The 18489-nt window shown below is 44.0% G+C and overlaps 1 protein-coding gene across 2 annotated transcripts in view; it reads right to left on the bottom strand.

Annotated features, from left to right (window-relative positions):
* TMEM120B (transmembrane protein 120B) overlaps positions 1–13088 on the bottom strand; it is a 62307-nt gene extending 49219 nt beyond the window's left edge. Inside the window, exons 1-2 of one of the 2 annotated variants that reach the window (XM_067700948.1) lie at positions 12994–13088; positions 1047–1161 (exon numbers count right to left, since the gene is read on the bottom strand). In XM_067700948.1, coding sequence (XP_067557049.1) covers positions 1047–1161; positions 12994–12995 — 117 coding nt within the window. In that variant the 5' untranslated portion in view covers positions 12996–13088. The remainder of the gene's footprint in view (positions 1–1046; positions 1162–12993) is intronic. The other variant, XM_067700947.1, reaches the window with a different exon arrangement.
* Positions 13089–18489: the final 5401 nt, after the last annotated feature.

Raw genomic sequence — 18489 nt, 5'->3', positions numbered from 1 at the left:
ACCGCATTTGTAGAGCTTATTTTACTTAAATTGTGTGTATTGGGGGTGTCTGGGATCCGGAGGTAGAAGGGAGATTGCGGGGAGGGAGCATTGCCTTAACTGAGCCAAAGCCAACGACGGCCTGGAGAGAGGGCCCTGTCATCTCACATTGTCATTATTTACTTCAACCAATACATCCTAGATCCTGCCCTCTAAGACTCTAGGTGACTCTCTTGACAGCTGTTTCTGTCGCTCAAATGACATAACCACCTCAATGCTAATTGAATCCAAATTCCGTCACCTCCCGGGCGTGGTCCTGCAAGATCTATCCCTGCCTAGTTTTCGAGTCACATCTCCTATCTCATCCCTCTCGATAAGTACTCTCCAGCCACGGTTTTTGTTGGTTTTTTCTTCCTACCCTTGCATGGAATATTCTTCCCTCTAAATCTTCATATGGTTGCCTTTTTCTCATCATTCTAGCCTTAGTTCAAATGACACCTGTATTAGTTTCCTAGGGCTGCCCGAATTACAAACTGGGTTAAGTACCACAAACTGGGTGGCTTGAACAACAGAAATGTATTCTCTCACAGTTCTGGAGGCTAGAAGTGAGAAATCAAGGAGTCAGCAAGATCATACTCCCTCTGAGACTCTGAGTAGAATCTTCTCTTGCTTCTTCATAGCTTATGGTGGTGGTGGTCAACCCTCAGCATTCTTTGGCTTGCAGCTTCACCCCTCCAATTTCTGCCTCTGTTTTACATGGCCTCTTTCCCTACGTGCTTGTCTCTGTGTGTCCTCTCCTCTTATAAGGACACCAGTCTCCTTGGATTAAGGGCCCACCCTACTCCAACATGAACTCATCTCAGTTTAACTAATTACATCTGCAAAAACCTAGTTCCAAATAAGGTCACATTCTGAGGGAGTGAGTATTAGAACTTCAACATATCTTTCTGTGGGACAAAATTCAACCTGTAACAACATCTCTAAAAAAAAACTGTTCCTGAACACCCAACGGGTCATGCCTCCTCCCAGTCACATTTCACCTGCTTTATCTCCTTCATACAACTTACCATTCTATGGAAGTGTTTGTCTCCATGTTGGTTGCATGTTTCCCTCCATGGGTATATAATATAATCTCCATGAGATCTTAGGGATCTTGTCTCTGTTTTGGTCATCATTGGATCCCTAAAGCACACAGTAGGCCCTCAATAAATATTTGTTGAAGGAATAAACATTAAAGATCATCTACTGCAGAGGTTCTCAACTTCTGGGGTTCATAGACCCCTCTGAGAACTCTGCATGGGGAAAATGCACAAGAGCACACAGAGAAATATTTGCAGTTCTTATCTGAGGCGTGAAAAAGAGCGTGACTTACTCAAGATTCACAGCTAATTAATGACCAACTTTGATTTATGATTCTCATCTCTGGGGGTTGGGACTTCAACATATCTTTTTGGGAGACAATTGAACCCATAACAACACCTCTCAAAAAGGGTGAAACAGGATTTTTTTGCCAGCCTGTTATCGTTGACTGGATGTCAGATGTTGTGAAGTCGACCTTGTTGCCTTCCACCTCCCTTTTCCTCCTCCTTCTTTTGTATTTTAGTAGTTCTAAAAAATATTCTTGAGCTTTATATTGGATGTGGTTATTTGGAAACCATTTGATTCTTTTGAATCTTGCTTTTTTTTTTTTTTGGCTGCATTGGGTCTTCGTTGCTGCGCGCGGGCTTTCTCTGGTTGTGGCGAGCGGGGGCTACTCTTCGTTGCGGTGCACGGGCTTCTCACTGCGGTGGCTTTTCTTGTTGAGGAGCATGGGCTCTAGGCACGCAGGCTTAGTAGTTGTGGCGCACGGGCTTAGCTGCTCTGCGGCATGTGGGAACTTCCCAGACCAGGGCTCGAACCTGTGCCCCCTGCATTGGCAGGCGGATTCTTAACCATTGCGCCACCAGGGAAGCCCTGAATCTTGCTTTTATCACTTACCTGGGACCCAAAGAGTGCTCAGTCTGGAGCTAATTTTTCTCCACTACTGAGGCAAGACCAGTGCCCACGAATCATGAAGTTTTCCAGTCTGGCTGGTGCAGGAACAGGCTGTATTCCTGGGCCTATGTAGGTGCCACACACTCTTACCTCTGATCATTTCAGGTAGTTCTTTCCCTGGCCTCCGGTAGTTGTACTTGTAAGCATGGGTTGACCAGGGCTCAGCTGATCCTAGAGGGGACTCTTTGCAGACCTCTGGATTCTCCATGTGCAGCTGTCTCCTCTCTAGAATTCTAACCTCCTTGGTTTCCCTGGACCCTCAGTTCTGTCGTCTCAACTCAGGGGGTCTGCCAGGCTCCACCTGGGGTCCCCCTGCCCTGTACCATGGCCTGGAAACTCTCTCAAGACAGTAAGCTGGGGGACTTCCCTGGCAGTCCAGTGCTTAAGACTCCATGCTTCCAATGCAGGGGGCGCGGGTTCGATTCCTGGCTGGGGAACTAGGATCCCACAAAATGCATGGCACAGCCAAAAAAAAAAAAGACAATAAGCTGGACAATCACAGGGCTAACCCCACTTGTTTCCTGTGTCTCAGGGATCACCGTCCTCCATTGACTGATGTCCACCGTCTTGAAGAAACACATCATTTCATATTTATTTTCTCCATTCTTTTATTGTTTCAGGTGAGAAAGTAAATCTGGTCCATATTACTGCATCTTGGCTAGCAGAAGTCAGCATGATGCAGTTGAGATTCAGATGATTATTGTATGTTTCCGTAATTCATTCCTTTTCCCTTTGCTGAGTGTATTTCATTGTATGGATGGATCCATTTGTTTATCCGTTCACCAGTTGAGGTAACTTTGGGATGTTTCCAGTTTGGCTGGATTATAAACAAAAGTTTTTAAATTAAGTTTTTAAATATAGACATTTTAAATGTAAGTTTTTTTTTAAATGTAAGTTTTTAAATGTAAAATTTTTTTAATTAAGAAAAAGATGACAGTTTCATATAAAAATCCAGACTTTTACTTTCTCTTGAAAAGTGGAAAGATCTGGCCACACTGGGCTCATGTTCGTGCTCGGCAATGGGCTGGACCAGAGGAACACATGTCCGCTTCACAGGAGGCTCGCCAGCTGCCACAGTCCCCTGCAGGCTCAGTTGTACTGCCCTAGCCTACTTCATGTAGGCCGGAGACAGCTGAGATTGAGACTCCTGATACAATGTGTCATGAAGTTTGCAAAACCAGATAAATCACTCACTTGGTGAAAAAACAGAAAATAGTTTATTTAATTGGGGTTAGTAGAATCAAAAAGGAAATCCAGGGCTTCCCTGGTGGCGCAGTGGTTGAGAGTCCGCCTGCCAATGCAGGGGACACGGGTTCGTGCCCCGGTCCGGGAAGATGCCACATGCCACAGAGCGGCTGGGCCTGTGAGCCATGGCCGCTGAGCCTGCACGTCCAGAGCCTGTGCTCCGCAACAGGAGAGGCCACAACAGTGAGAGGCCCCCGTACAGCAAAAAAAGAAAAGGAAATCCAGGGCCTTGAAGGATGAATTAAATGTCACCAAGCAGAGGATTTCAGACGACGATCCCCCTTTACCTATGCTTGCAGCTGCTCGATCCTGGGCTGAAGAGGCTGGCCTTGCCCCCCAGGGAGAGCTAGGCAGATGTACCTTCTCTGCAAGCTGGCCAGCGGTCAGGTTGCAAATCTTAGGGACTGTTCTCTGTGGGGTCAGGACTTTACGTGCATTATTCACAAGCCTTTCTGTAGATGGCACAGGCTGGCCACCCCCATCAGTGTAGCTGCTTAGGTGCCAGAAGTATCAGATCTTACCTGGCTGCCACCCTGTCCCGGTTTCTGCCCAAAGAGCTTTCAGACTCACTCATCAGCTTCCTGGGGCTGGATGTGCCTCTTCTTAGGGATTTTGACCGTGATACGTGAGAATGGTGAGAATGTGCGTTGCAAGATTCCTCCCCCACCCCCTCCCTACACCACCAGGGGGAAATCTCTCCTATTTGCTTATTTTAAGGCACTCTACTTAGGGACCTACCAGCTGTAGAATTTGCTCAGTCAGCTGGGGAGAGTCATAAAAGTAGCAAACGGGAATTCCCTGGTGGTCCAGTAGTTAGGACTTGGTGCTTTCACTGCCCAGGGCTAGGGTTCAATCCCTGGTCTGGGAACTAAGATCCCACGAGCCTCGTGGCGTGGCCAAAAAATAAAGGAACACATAGCACCTACTATGTGCTTGGCGTTCTTCTATGCACTTTATGTATATGTGTTAATGCACTATGTATATGTATAATGCACGACGACCTTATGAGGAAGGACCTTTATTATCCCTATTCGACAGGTAAGTACTCTAAGGCATGGTTTCTCCAGCTTTCAGTGTGCTTTAAACCACCTCCTGGAGATCTTGTTAAAATGCATATTGTGATTCAGTAGGTTCTAGGAAGGATCCGAGATTCTGTAATTCTACAAGCTCCCAGCCAATACTACTGGTTCAAGGACCACACTTGAAATAGCAAGAGTCCAAGGTACAGAGAGGTGAAAGAACTTTCCCCAGCTCATCCAGCTACTGGTAGCTGTGTTACTTATGCACTGCAGGATGCCAAGAGCCTATTCTAAAATAAGAGCAGCTGCCCAGGGAGAAGTGAAAATTCCAGGGACTTTTCCTTCGTCTGCTTCCCACAAACGCCCTTGCTCAAAATAGTCCCTCCCACAAAAAAAAAATAGTCCCCAAGACTGTAACAAGCAATTTGTGCAAAGATGGTTATAGCAGCATTTTTCAGATCAGCCACACACTGGAAGCATCCCAAGTGCCCCACAAGAGGAAAACAGTTAAGTAAGCTGCAGTCTGTCTTGGGAATTCCCTGGCGGTCCAGTGGTTAGGACTGAGCGCTTTCACTGTGGTGGCCCGGGTTCAATCCCTGGTTGGAGAACTAAGATGGTACCGCACGGTACGAAGTGCAGCCAAAAAATTAAAAAACAGGAAAAAAAAAAAAGCTATAACCTGTCTATTTCATGTAATACTATATGGCTGTTAAAAATTATTATGGGAACTAAATGGATACCTTTAAACAGGTACATTAAAGCATGTTTAAGTAAAAAAGTAGATCTCCAAATAATGTATATATACTGATTAAAGTTATATGATCATTTGTGTACCCTGAAAGAGATTGGGTGAATTTAGTATAACAGAAATGGTCCAGCATATGGTGGGAGGGAAGAAGGAAAGAAGGGAATTGAAAGAATTTCTCTTCCAATAAATAATATTGGGGCAAGTGAAAAAAAAAAAAAAGAAAGAAATAGTCCACCATATAAACTGATGGAATTTTCTTTTTTCTGCTAAAATAATTTTTAAAAGAAGAAAACAAAGCAACAAAAATTTATTGGTGGCACTAAATAGAGCAGTTTTTTGGTTTTTTTTGTTTTGCGGTACGCAGGCCTCTCACTGTTGTGGCCTCTCCCGTTGCGGAGAACAAGCTCTGGACGTGCAGGCTCAGTGGCCATGGCTCATGCGCCCAGCCGCTCCGCGGCATGTGGGATCTTCCCGGACCGGGGCACGAACCCGTGTCCCCTGCATCGGCAGGCAGACTCTCAACCACTGCGCCACCAGGGAAGCCCCAATAGAGCAGTTTTGATAGACGGAAAACGTAGAGGCAAAAGGGTTTTAATAGTCTGAACACAGTAGATTAAACCCAGTTTTTTTTTTGGAATTTTTTTTATACAGCAGGTTCTTATTAGCTATCCATTTTATACATATCAGTGTATATATGTCAATCCCAATCTCCCAATTCATCACACCACCACCCCTCCTTTAATGTTTTTCCTGAAATGTTGTTCAGGTGTTTGATAGAAATTTTAAACCCCTATCTTTCTGTTCACAGGTTTATAATGTAAACAGTATTATCTATAAAAATTTATTTGTTTAATATTTACTCTCCAGGTATCAAAATGTCCTTTATGTCCTTATTCAGTTATTTGCATTACTGGGCCTACCTGGGACTGTAAAGTCCTGGCTGGCTGGGGCTGTGTGATTTACTAGTCAGACAGACCTGAGTTCAAATCCCAGCCCTGCCACTTGCCAGATGCGTGACCCTGAGTACATAATTCGCCTTCTCTGTAAGTTGGGGGTTGCTCTGTAGGATTGTTGTGAGGACTAAATGAGATGACGTAGGTAAAGTGCCTGATATGTAAGCACCAGAAAGCACTAACTTTATATATTTGGGTTTTAAAAAAACAAACATTTTATTTTGGGATACTTTTTTTTTTGGCTGTGCCGCACGGCATGTGGGATTTTAGTTCCCTGACCAGGGATCAAACCCGCGCCCCCTGCAGTGGAAGCACAGAGTCTTTTCTTTTTTCCTTTTTAAATATTTACTTATTTGGCTCTGCTGGGTCTTAGTTGCGGCATGTGGGATCTAGTTTCCCGACCAGGGATCGGACCCGGGCCCCCTGCATTGGGAGCACAGAGTCTTAACCACCGGACCAGCAGGGAAGTCCTGGGGTACTTTTAGATTTACAAACATAAGGGCAAAGATAGTGCAGAGAGTTCCCATTTACTCTCCTTCACTCATTTTCCCCTAATGTTGACAATTTACATAACCATGGCATCTTTATCAAAACTAAGAAATTAACAAAGGCATATTACTATGAACTAAACTCCAGAATTTATTCAAGTTTAACCAGTCTTTCTACTGATGTCCTTTTTCTGTTCCACGATTCAATCTGACACCACATTTAAATATCATGTCTCCATATTCTCCTGGTCTGTGATAGTATCTCAGTCTTCCTTGTTTTTTTCACGACCTTGACAGTTTTGAACAGTAAAATGTATATATATTTAATAATAGCTTTATTGAGCTATCAAGATGATTAACTTTATGTCTGAACTGACTGAGCCACGAATGCTCAGGTATCTGGTTAAACATTATTCTGGATGTGTCTGCAAGGGTTTTTCCAGAAGCGATTGTTTGGATCAGTAAACTGAGTAAAGCAGCTTCTCTTCCCCAATATAAGAAGGCCTCGTCCAATCAGCTGAGGGTCTGAATAGAACAAAAAGGTAGAGGAAGAGAGAATTCTCTCTCTCTGCCTGACCCGTTAAGCTGGGACTTCAGTCTCCTGCCCTGGGACTGGGATTTACACCATCAGTTCTCTTGGTTCTAAAGCCTTCAGGCTCAGACTGGAGTTACACATTTTGTTTATCCATTCAACTGTAAATGGAAATTTTTTTTCCACTTTTTGATTATTATGAATACTACTACTACAAACATTTGTGCACAAGTTTTTGTGTGGACACGTTTTCTTTTCACTTAGTATCACACTCAGGAGTGGAATTGCCTAGTCAGATGGCAACTTTAACATTTTGAGGAGGCAATAAACTGTTTTCCAAAGTGGCTGCATTTTACATCCTCACCAGCAAAGTACTAGGGTTCCAATTTCTCCACATCCTGGTCAACACTTGTTATTTTCTCTGTTTTACATTTTAGCCAACCTTGTAATTTTGTGTGAAGTGTATCTCACTGTGGGTTTTTTTTTTTAATAAATGTATTTATTTATTTATTTTTGGCTGCACCGGGTCTTCATTGCTGCACGCGGGCTTTCTCTAGTTGCGGCGAGCGGGGACTCCTCCTCGTTGCGGTGCGCAGGCTTCTCACTGCGGTGGCTTCTCCTGTTGCAGAGCACAGGCTTTAGGCACGCGGACTTCAGTAGTTGTGGCGCACTGGCTTAGTTGCTCCGCAGCATGTGGGATCTTCCTGGGCCAGGGATCGAACCCGTGTCCCCTGCATTGGCAGGCAGATTCTTAACCACTGCGCCACCAGGGAAGCCCCTATTTTTCCCATTCTGTGTGTTGATTTATATACATATACTTTTTAACTTATCAAAAAAATCTCAAACTTAAAGAAAAGTTGCAAGTACAGTACAAATAACTTATTTTTCAAACCCATTCAGCATAGATTGCTCATCCAGTTCACCCCATCACTCCTGAATACTTTAGTGGGCATTTCCCACAATCAAGAACATTCTCCTAATCAACCAAAGTACAAGCATCAAAATCAAGAAATTAACACTGATACATTACTCCTTCTAATCCTCAGACCCCATTCAAGTTTCCCAATTGTGCCAAAAACGTCCTTCATAGTAAATGGATCCAATCCAGGCTCACCTGCCGTGTGTAGTTGTCATGTCTCTTTAGTCTCCTTTCATATGGAACAGTTCCTCAATCTACCTTCATCTTCCTGCTCTTGAAATTTCTGAACAGGACAGGACAGTTACTTTGTAGAACTTTCCTCACTTAGGGTTTGCCTAATAGGTCCTCTGATTAGACTGAGGTTAGGTATCTTTGCTGGGACAACCGCAGAAGTGATGCTATTTTCTCCTCACTGCAGCTCAACAGGTGGCACAGAATTCCAATGTGTCCCACTACTGACGACGTTCACTTTGCTTAAGGTAGTGTTTTCCCGGTTTCTCCCCTGTCAAGTTACTCTTATTCCCTTTGCAAGTATTTTATGGGAGATACTCTAACTACGTAAATACCCTGTTCTTCATCAAACTTTCCATTTATTTATATCAGCATGAATTCATGTTTTTTATCTTAGTCAACGAGTTATAATCCATTACTATAACTATTTTGATGTTCAAGTTGTCACAGACTTGGCCACTGAGATTCACTTTTAGCTGACTTCTTTTTGATAGATCCCCAACATTCTTCAAGCATTTCCTTACTTTTTTTTCTAATTTATTTATTTTCTATTTATTTTATTTTTGGCTTCGTTGGGTCTTCGTTGCCACGCAGGTTGCGGTGAGCAGGGGGCTACTCTTTATTGTGGTGTGCGGGCTTCTCATTGAGGTGGCTTCTCTTGTTGCGGAGCATGGGCTCTAGGCGCGTGGGCTTCAGTAGTTGCAGCACACAGGCTCAGTAGTTGTGGCTTGCGGGCTCTAGAGCACAGGCTCAGTAGTTGTGGCGCACGGGCTTAGTTGTTCCGCGGCTTATGGGATCTTTCCAGACAAGGGCTCGAACCCGTGTCCCCTGCACTGGCAGGAGGATTCTTAACCACTGCACCACCAGGGAAGCCCGCATTTCCTTACTTTTTGACACAAAAAGATGTTCCAAGCACATCTTATACTTTCCCGGCTCCAACTCTGAAATCAGCCATTTCTCCAAGCATTCCTGGTTCTTTCCAGTGGAGAATGGCATTTAGAAACCAAGTTGGATTTTTTAATTAATATATTTATTTATTTGGCTGTTCCAGGTCTTAGTTGTGACATGCGGGATCTAGGTCCCTGACCAGGGATCAAACCTAGGCCCCCTGCAATGGGAGTGCAGAGTCTTAACCGCTGGACCACCAGGGGAAGTCCCACCAAGTTTGTTTTGTTTTGTTTTTTGTTTTTGGCTGTGCCATGCAGGATCTTAGTTCCCTGACCAGGGATTGAACCCAGGCCCTTGGCAGTGAAAGCGTGGAGTCCTGACCACTAGACCACCAGGAAATTCCCTAGAAACCAAGTTCTGGGTACTTGGTTGTGTGTGTTCATCACTATGGGATGTCACTATTCTCTTCTCTCTGAGGACAGATCTAGGGTCTATATTTATATATTATGCATGTATATATGTACACATTTACACCTTTATTTATAACTCTATTTATAAATATTGAAAACCATGACTTCACACCAATATCCAATTCCAGTCCACAGAGTTCATTCTAGTTTGTCCCTTTCCAGATTCACTATTCCCCTCTCCAGCAGTGGGAAACCTGGCTCCTGTCATCCTTAATATATTTACTTATCTGATCATTCCTCCTCATATGTAACCAATCTCCCATGGCCACCACCATCCTGTCCCCAGTCCTCAGGCCAACCTTGCCCCAAATAAATCTTTGATTTTTTAAAATATTTATTTATTTATTTGGCTGCACCGGGTCTTAATTGCGGCGTGCGGGATCTAGTTCCCTGACCAGGGATTGAACCCCGGCCCCCTGCATTGGGAGCGTGGTGTCTTAACCACTAGACCACCAGGGAAGTCCCCCAAATAAGTGTATCTTAATGAGAAGGATGATGAGTACGTTGATCTCTTTCTTTGGCTTAGTGTCCAGATTAAAACGTCTTTTTTTCTTATGTGAAAACTTACCCAACCTCCAGTGGCCATTATCAAAGAGATGTGAGTGGAAGGAAGTGCTTGATAAAGATTTAGAAACTGAACACTTCCTAATTCGTCTCAAAAGCCATCTAAGAGGGCTTCCCTGGTGGCGCAGTGGTTCACAGTCCGCCTGCAGATGCAGGGGACACGGGTTCATGCCCCGGTCCGGGAAGATCCCACATGCTGCGGAGCGGCTGGGCCTGTGAGCCATGGCCGCTGAGCCTGCGCGTCCGGAGCCTGTGCTCCGCAACGGGAGAGGCCATAACAGTGAGAGGCCCGCGTACCGCAAAAAAAAAAAAACAAACAAAAACAAAAGCCATCTAAGAATGTTTGAGGAATGTATTTATTATTAGACATCTTTGCTGTCCTCATTTGTTGCAGACACAAAAAGCGCTATATCCTGGGTCCCAGTCAACCCTGTTATTTTGGAGGCTCTCTGTCAAGCAACAGGGAGAAAACATCCAGTGTCTTCGATGCATTTGAAGAATTAGGTCTGACAGTTCCCTAATGAAGCCATATTTACCAGGTTCTTTTGTATAATGGTGGATATTGGAGGAGGATTGTAGGTAGTGGGAAATTCACCAAAACGTTTTCCAATCACCAGGAGAAGTGTTGGCTGCTTTTTGGTTTTGGTTTGGTTTGCTTTTGTGCCTGCAAGACTAAATCTTATTTAATTGCGCCACCTGCTGGCAACTTCACAGAATTTCTTTTTCTTCCAACAAAAGGCAAAACTCAACAAAGATTTATTCACAAATAGTCTTTTTTTCTTTCACCTGAAAAACTACTACTCACAGAGCTGGGGTGGTGGAAATATGTCAACATTCTTCATCTTTAGTAAAAAAAAAATTTGCTTTCCACATTTTCAACAATGAGACTATATTACCTTTTTATGGTGACATATAATGTATACAGAAAAATGCATAAATTGTACGTGTACAGTTTAAATAGTAATCATAAAGAGAATCTGTGTGACTAAGACCCAGGTCAAGAATAAGACATTGCCAACAACAACAACAAAAAGAAGACATTGCCATCACCTTAGATAACCCCAGACCCCTCTTCCCTGATACTAACCTTCTCCCTCCCTTCCCCTAAGGTAACCACTATCCTGATTTGGGGGATAATCATTTGAGCATGAATTACTTTTAAGCAGAAAACAACTAAAGTATTAAGTTTAAAAAATAATATAGGGCCTTCTCTGGTGGTGCAGTGGTTAAGAATCCACCTGCCAATGCAGGGGACACGGGTTCAAGCCCTGGGCCGGGAAGACCCCAACATGCCGTGGAGCAACTAAGCCCGTGCACCACAACTACTGAGCCTGAGCTCTAGAGCCCGCAAGCCACAACTACTGAAGCCTGTGCGCCTAGAGCCCATGCTCTGCAACAAGAGAAGCCACCGCAGTGGGAAACCCGTGCAACCGCAATGCGGAGTAGCCCTCGCTTGCTGCAACTAGAGAGAGCCCGCGCGCAAAAATGAAGATCCAATGCAGTCAAAATTAATAAATAAAATAAAAAGTTATTAAGAATTTCAGAACAGTGACAGCAGAATATTAAGCCAAGCACAAGGCACTTCTGAGCATGAGGCCCTGTGTGACTCCCCTGTGAGGAGGGTTGTACTAACTGGTGTATTTTGAGTCCATTTAAGGGTTTCCTTGTTTGCATTTTCATTATTTTTCTGTTCTTTATGAGGTACCTATGAAACAGTTCATTCCTTTCAGGGCAGGTCCATTCTTGGCTTGGGACTCTTCTAAGATGCTCTGTCTCAAGGAGAAAACAGTTTAAAGAGAAGGTGGCTACCCAAACGAGAAAAGCCCAGTAATTGTCTGAGCAACTTCCTAAGGAAACCCAAGAATCACCTTTCCTTTCCTTTTCATGGTTTGCATCCTTAATTAGAATTCATAACTTGGCAGTTGGGGAGGTTTTACTGCCTGCCAGGTTGAGACTTTCTTAGACAGTTTTCCCAACTTCTCCCTGTTCAACCAATCACTGTGGTCAAAAAGTCACCTTCTGCCTCATCCCCTGCCAGCACAGCAAGTTCAAGAAAACACAGTGGTTCCTGGCCACTGGATTTGGAGCCAACCTTCCTCAGCCTGGCATCTGGACCTCCTCACTCCCAGTCTACCCCCACTCTGTTCATAGGGCGTTCAACACGATCTCCCATGTTGTGTGAGGCCATCCTTCCACTTTGGTCAAGACAGTGTCCGGAGTCACTACACTATCATGCTTACCTCCAGGACCTTGCCCAGGGTATTCGTATCCCTGAACCCTGCCGTCCTTCCTTTCTGAGTGTGAACTCGTCAAGGACAGGGGCTGAATTATATTCATCTTTGAATCTCCAAAGATAACACGTTTTCCACAAGGAATCAAGTTGATGAACTGACACAGGGGACTTCCAAAACATTTCTAACTTTTACGTCACAAAATCACACTTACCTCTATGCACACTTGTTTCTTTTCTGGCTCTTATTCAACATCTCTTCCTAATGATTTCCTGACTGGGATTCCTGACGAGGACCTACTTTTATGTGGGCGAGAAGGTGTGCCTTATTTTTTTTTTTTAAATAATACTTCTTTTCAACCTGGCACATAGTCACCCAAATGTGTCCTTATTGAGTCCTGAAGTCTTTCAGAATATAAGAATTCATGGTGGGACTTCCCTGGTGGTCCAGTGGTTAGGACTCTGCACTTCCACCGCAGGAGCCCAGGTTCCATCCCTAGTGGGGGAACTAAGATCCCACAAGCGCCGCGGTGCGGCGGAGAGAGGGAAAAAAAAAAAGTCATGGGGAAAAAGAAAACAGGGAAAATTCTTTCAACCTAAAACCTTTACTTAACTCACATGTAAAAAAGAATAGTCTTGTAAAACGTTTCTAAAATCGAAAATTAAGTTCCAGTGATCACATTCTGGCCTTACATTTCTAGTTTCCGTAATTGTGCAGCAGGGCATTTGGGCGATCCCGAAATTCAGCTTTCCATTCAGCCACTCTTGCCGCGCTTTCTCCCTCCGCCCTTTCGGCTTTGGAACACGATCCCGCCCACTTCCGGCAGAGGCGTCCACAGCGCAGGCGCAACTCCTGGAGCCATTCACCGACCTCCTGGTCTAGTGCCGAAGTACGCGCATGTGCAAGAGAGGGGCGGGGCTGGTTAATTGGGAGGGAGAAGGCAGGTCCACGGAACTCACGCGACTGTCTCCGCCCACCTAAATAGGCAGGAGCAGCCGAGAACCGCCTCAGGGTTAAGGCAGCGCACGCGCACTGAGTGAGGAACGTGGCGAGGAACGAGGGCAAGCCTTTACGCACGCTCATTTAAATAAGGCAAGCAGCTTCTCGCGTCAGTTCTTAACCCGCCTCCTTTCTGTTTTACCCGCCTCTGACTTTTAAAGGGCCAGAGATCTTTTTCACCGAATTGCTTTTTAAAAAAATTTTTTTTGAGAGCCTTCTGTGTGCCGGGCCCAGCTTACATTGTCTTCTGTGTGCATTTTCCAATTTTTCCTTTGTAATACGTGTCATAATTACTTTAATATGTATATTTTTGCGTAAATTTCTTTCCCCGCCCTAATTGTACCATTCCCTTGGAGGCAATTCTCTGAAATGGGAGGCAATGTGGTGTTCTGAGCAGGTCTTCCTAGGTCAAAAAGTCTAAGATTGAATCCTGGCTCAGCCACTTATTTTGCTCTTTTACTCTGGGTATCTTCCTTAACTTTTGTGAACCTAAGAGTCTGCAGATTTTTAAAATGAAGGTAAGGCTACCTACCTCCCTCATAGAATTGTTGTGAAAACACACGTACATATTTTTAAAAACTCTGTAAAGTACCAAGTACTGTGCCTCATACCTGCTATCTATTAAATATATAGTAGTCAGTAGTCGTTAAGTGGAATTAGAAAATAGCTTTATTGTTTCTGTAACATGGTTCCAGATGGTTCTTCAGGAGGATTTAACTAATTGCCAGGATGGCTAGTGGTAGGTAATGGTGCATATTTCCCCACAGTGTTGGCAATATCACAGTCCATGATTTTTACACATTTTTCTAGTCTAGACAGTATGTAATGCATGGCAGGGTTATTTTAACTTTCATTTCTTTAATTGCTGGTGAGGTTGTGCATATTTCCTTGGGATGATTTATTAGCTGTATTTCTTTGCCTAAGAACTATTTTCAAACACCATAATTTCCCCTGGCTTATCCGGGTAGACATTATGTTAGGTTCTGACAGAGCATTTCCTTGACCAACTTTAAAAAAAAAGGATGGGGAGCTGTGGGCAGTGAAAGGAAACCTTGCAAGGAAGGGATAAAACAAGAGATCAGAGCTCATCCCTGAAAGCAGCACTGTCCAGTAGAACTTTCTATGGTAAAGGAAATGTTCTGTATCCACGCTGTCCCCTAGGAGAGCCAGTTGCCACAAGTGCCTACTGGATACTTGGAACGTGGCTAGTACAACTGAGGAATTGACTTTTTACTTTTATAAAATCCTTTGATGGCATAACCCTAGAGATTAAGAAAGGAGAGAAAGGAGAGGAAAAGAGGGGTCCTATAGAGTCACTCAGAAGTGACCTCATCCTGTTTGGGGAAGGAAAAGCACCTCTTACTGAGGAGGCTGTAAAACATTTAGGATCTAGTCTCTTATGGTCTTACATCTTGACCTTAGGATTGATTTCTAGTACTACTGTGCTGTAGGTAAGTGGCTCAGTTGAGCACAGCTGTATTTGAACAACTTTGATCCCCTAGTGTGGTAAATGGACCCAGAGGTGACCATTTGTAAAAAATTTGAAAAAATATTTCCATTGTTCCACTTTCAAAAATATTGCTTTTGTTAAACCCAATGTTTAGTTTTTCTTGTAATACATTTTGTTAACCTGTGTAAAAGGATTAAATTTCATTATGGTTTTTAAAATGCTATTTTTATGTGAATTTAAGTGCAGCCACATATTGTTTTTTAAAACCATATGGTTTACCACTAATTTCCCAAAGTTGCAATAAACTCTAAAAAGAAAAAAAAAGGTGGCCTCATATATACGATGGGACTCAAATTTAGACTTTTGGCATCGTTCCCAAGGGAGAGTCCCAGAGAGTCAGTCGTGACAAGAATGGTGTTCTCAGTTTGCAAAAATCTATCAAGCTATGCACCGAGGATATTTCCACTTTTATGTATGTATTTTATACTTCAGTAAAAATTTAAATAATATTTTCTGCACTTTGTGTTACCCTCTTTAGGCACTTCTCTGATTTTTAATTTAGCAGAAGTCTCAAAAAAAAAAAAAAAGTGGCCTGTGACTCTCTCTGGACATCTGAGAGCCCCTAGAGGGCGCTCGTTCTGCACCGGAGACTTTTAAAAACAGCTTTATTGAGAGAATTCACCCTACAATTCACCCGTTTAAAATGTACAACTCGATGGTTCTTAGTATATTCACAGAGTTATGCACCCTTCATCAAGTCAATTTTAGAATATTTTCATCACTGCAAAAAACAAACAAACCTGCCCTTTAACTATCACCTTCCCATCTCCCCATCTCCCCCTTCCCAAAGTAACCACTAATCTACTTTCTGTCTCTATAGATTTGCCTATCCTGGACATTTCATATGAATGGAAACAAACAACGTATGACCTTCTGTGTCTGGTGTCTGGCTTCTCTCACTTAGCGTAATGTTTTCGAGGTTCATCCATGTTGTAGCCTGTGTCAGTATTTCATTCCTTTTTATGGCTGAATAATATTCCACTGTATGGATAGATGACATTTTTTATCCATTCCATTCTCTTTTTTTTTTTTTTTTTGGCCATGCCATTCGGCTTGTGGGATCTTAGTTCCCTAACCAGGGATTGAACCCGGGCCCCCTACAGTGGAAACATGGAGTCTTAACAACTGGGCTTCCAGGGAAGTCCCAATTCTAGCCATTCAGATCTGGCAAGTGATTATCAGAAGGGTGTACGGGACAGAAGACCTCAAGCTTGATGTTCCTGGCACTTCGGTATTAAGGAGTGGCCAGTCCATAGCACCTGCTCAGGAGCTTGTGAGTTATGCTACCAAATTCTGACTCCATAAGGAGAATAATCTCACAGATTTGTAACCTGCCCATCCAGATTGCCTGCCGAGGCAGATAAACGTTAACCTACCCCAGATTCTTCTCTAGGGGACAGTCCTTGCTTCCCCTGAGCCAGGGTTTGATTAGTGGTTGTAAAAGGGCTTCTTGGAGGGGTGAGACTGAGGCTTGAGGCTGTGTCTTAGCCTGGCCTTGGGAGAGAGAAAACTAGACCATTGAGGTGCCACTCAGCGGGTGGCAGGGCAGCTCTGGACAAAGCCACAGCACAGGGATAGTTTGCACCAGGATAGAACCTGCTGGAACAGCTGGCCAGGTACGTGAGTAGGAGAGGAGAATGCCTTGAGGAGAACCACAGCATCTGCGGCATGACTGGCCCTGGGCAGACTCCGGACCCTAGGTGAGCCAGTCATGAATTTGGGATTGGAATTTGGAAAGAGCCAATTAATTTCTGTGAGTGTTTGGAACCGAACGGAGGTGGAACCATGAGCATGAGAAAGCTGATTGGCAGAATGAGAAAGATGAAGGAGACATGGAGAGAGAGAGAGAGAGAGAATGGCTTTGCTGTTGGCAGCTTTCCAACACTCTTGTATCCTTAATAAATTTCCCTAATTAGATAGTGTGAGATGGTTCTCTACCTGCAACCAAAGGAACCTTGGATAAGGCATTAAGATACACTGTATAGAGGGGTGGGATAGGGAGGGTGGGAGGGAGGGAGACGCAAGAGGGAAGAGATATGGGAACATATGTATATGTATAACTGATTCACTTTGTTATAAAGCAGAAACTAACACACCATTGTAAAGCAATTATACCCCAATAAAGATGTTAAAAAAAAAAGGTACACTGTATAAGGTCTATGTCAATTACCTTCTAATGAGACAGAGAGACACCCAACAAATTAACTACAAATAATGTGATACATGTGGAAATTAGAGCAAAATTCCCATTCCAGTGGGAGTGAAGAGCAAAGCAGTGAAGGGGAGCCCACTGGTAATCAAAGAAAAGCCATCAGAACAAGACTTTTTTCTATGAGATGGGTAAAGAGCTTTAAAAATAATACTCAATGTGGGCAAAGGGTAAAGATGGGGGAAAAAACAGACACTCTTCTATTCTGTGTATGGAACTGATACAATCTTTCAGGAGGGCAATTTGGTGACATATATCAAGAGTTCAAAAATGCTCACACCCGGGCTTCCCTGGTGGCGCAGCGGTTGAGAGTCCGCCTGCCGATGCAGGCGTCACGGGTTCGCGCCCCGGTCCGGGAGGATCCCACATGCTGCGGAGCGGCGGGGCCCGTGAGCCATGGCCGCTGAGCCTGCGCGTCCGGAGTCTGTGCTCCGCAACGGGAGAGGCCACAGCAGTGAGAGGCCTGCGTACCGCAAAAAAAAAAAAAATTCTCACACCCTTTGACCCACAATTCTGTCTCTAGGAATCTTTCCTAAGGCAATAAGCTGCGATGCATAACCACATTTAAACGGAAGGACATTCGTCAGATCAACATTTATAATGGGGAACATAGGCAATAAATCTGATGCCCATCACCAAGAGACTGGTGAAGAAACTATCCAGGTGTTAAGATGATGTTCTTGAATGAATTTCATCATGGAAAACTGTGCCATTCTCTGGGTCCGTTGTGTTTCTTCTATGCTCACAAGTTGGCTCCAGTTTTGTAAAAAAGAAAAAATGTATATATAATATTTATATGATTTGTTAAGGAACTGCTTCCAGTAGAAACTGGCTAATAGATGGCGGGGGGGGGGGCGGGGGGGGCGGGGGGTAGTAAGTTAAAAAGCCAAGTGAGTGCAGCCTGATCCTGAGGGGAACTCTAGAGCAAAAATTATACCTTAACAAATATTCTGGGAATTCCCTGGCGGTCCAGTGGTTAGGGCTCCACGCCTCCACTGCAGGGGGCACGGGCTCAATGATCCTTGGTCAGGTTAGATCCCTGCAAACGGCCTGGCACAACCAAAAAAAAAAATTTTTTTTTTTTGGCTTCAAAGAGACAGACAATAAATAAGGGGTGTGTGTGTGTGTGCGTGTAGTGCTACAGAGAACATGAAACAGGAATGAGGTTGGGAAAGAGGAAAACGTTTCAGAAAGTATATATGGAGATTCCAGTTTTATTTTATTTATTTATTTATTATATATATTTTTTATAAATTTATTTATTTTTGGCTGCGTTGGGTGTCCGTTGCTGCGTGCGGGCTTTTCACTAGTTGCGGTGAGCGGTGGCCACCCTTCGATGCAGTGGCCTCTCATGTTGCGGAGCACAGGCCCTAGGCACGTGGGCCTCAGTAGTTGTGGCACGCAGGCTTCAGTAGTTGTGGCTCGCGGGCTCTAGAGCACAGGCTCAGTAGTTGTGGCGCACGGGCTTCG

Source organism: Pseudorca crassidens, chromosome 12 (assembly GCF_039906515.1).
Source record: "Pseudorca crassidens isolate mPseCra1 chromosome 12, mPseCra1.hap1, whole genome shotgun sequence".
Lineage (NCBI taxonomy): Eukaryota > Metazoa > Chordata > Mammalia > Artiodactyla > Delphinidae > Pseudorca > Pseudorca crassidens.
This window is presented reverse-complemented; position numbering and strand designations above follow the sequence as displayed.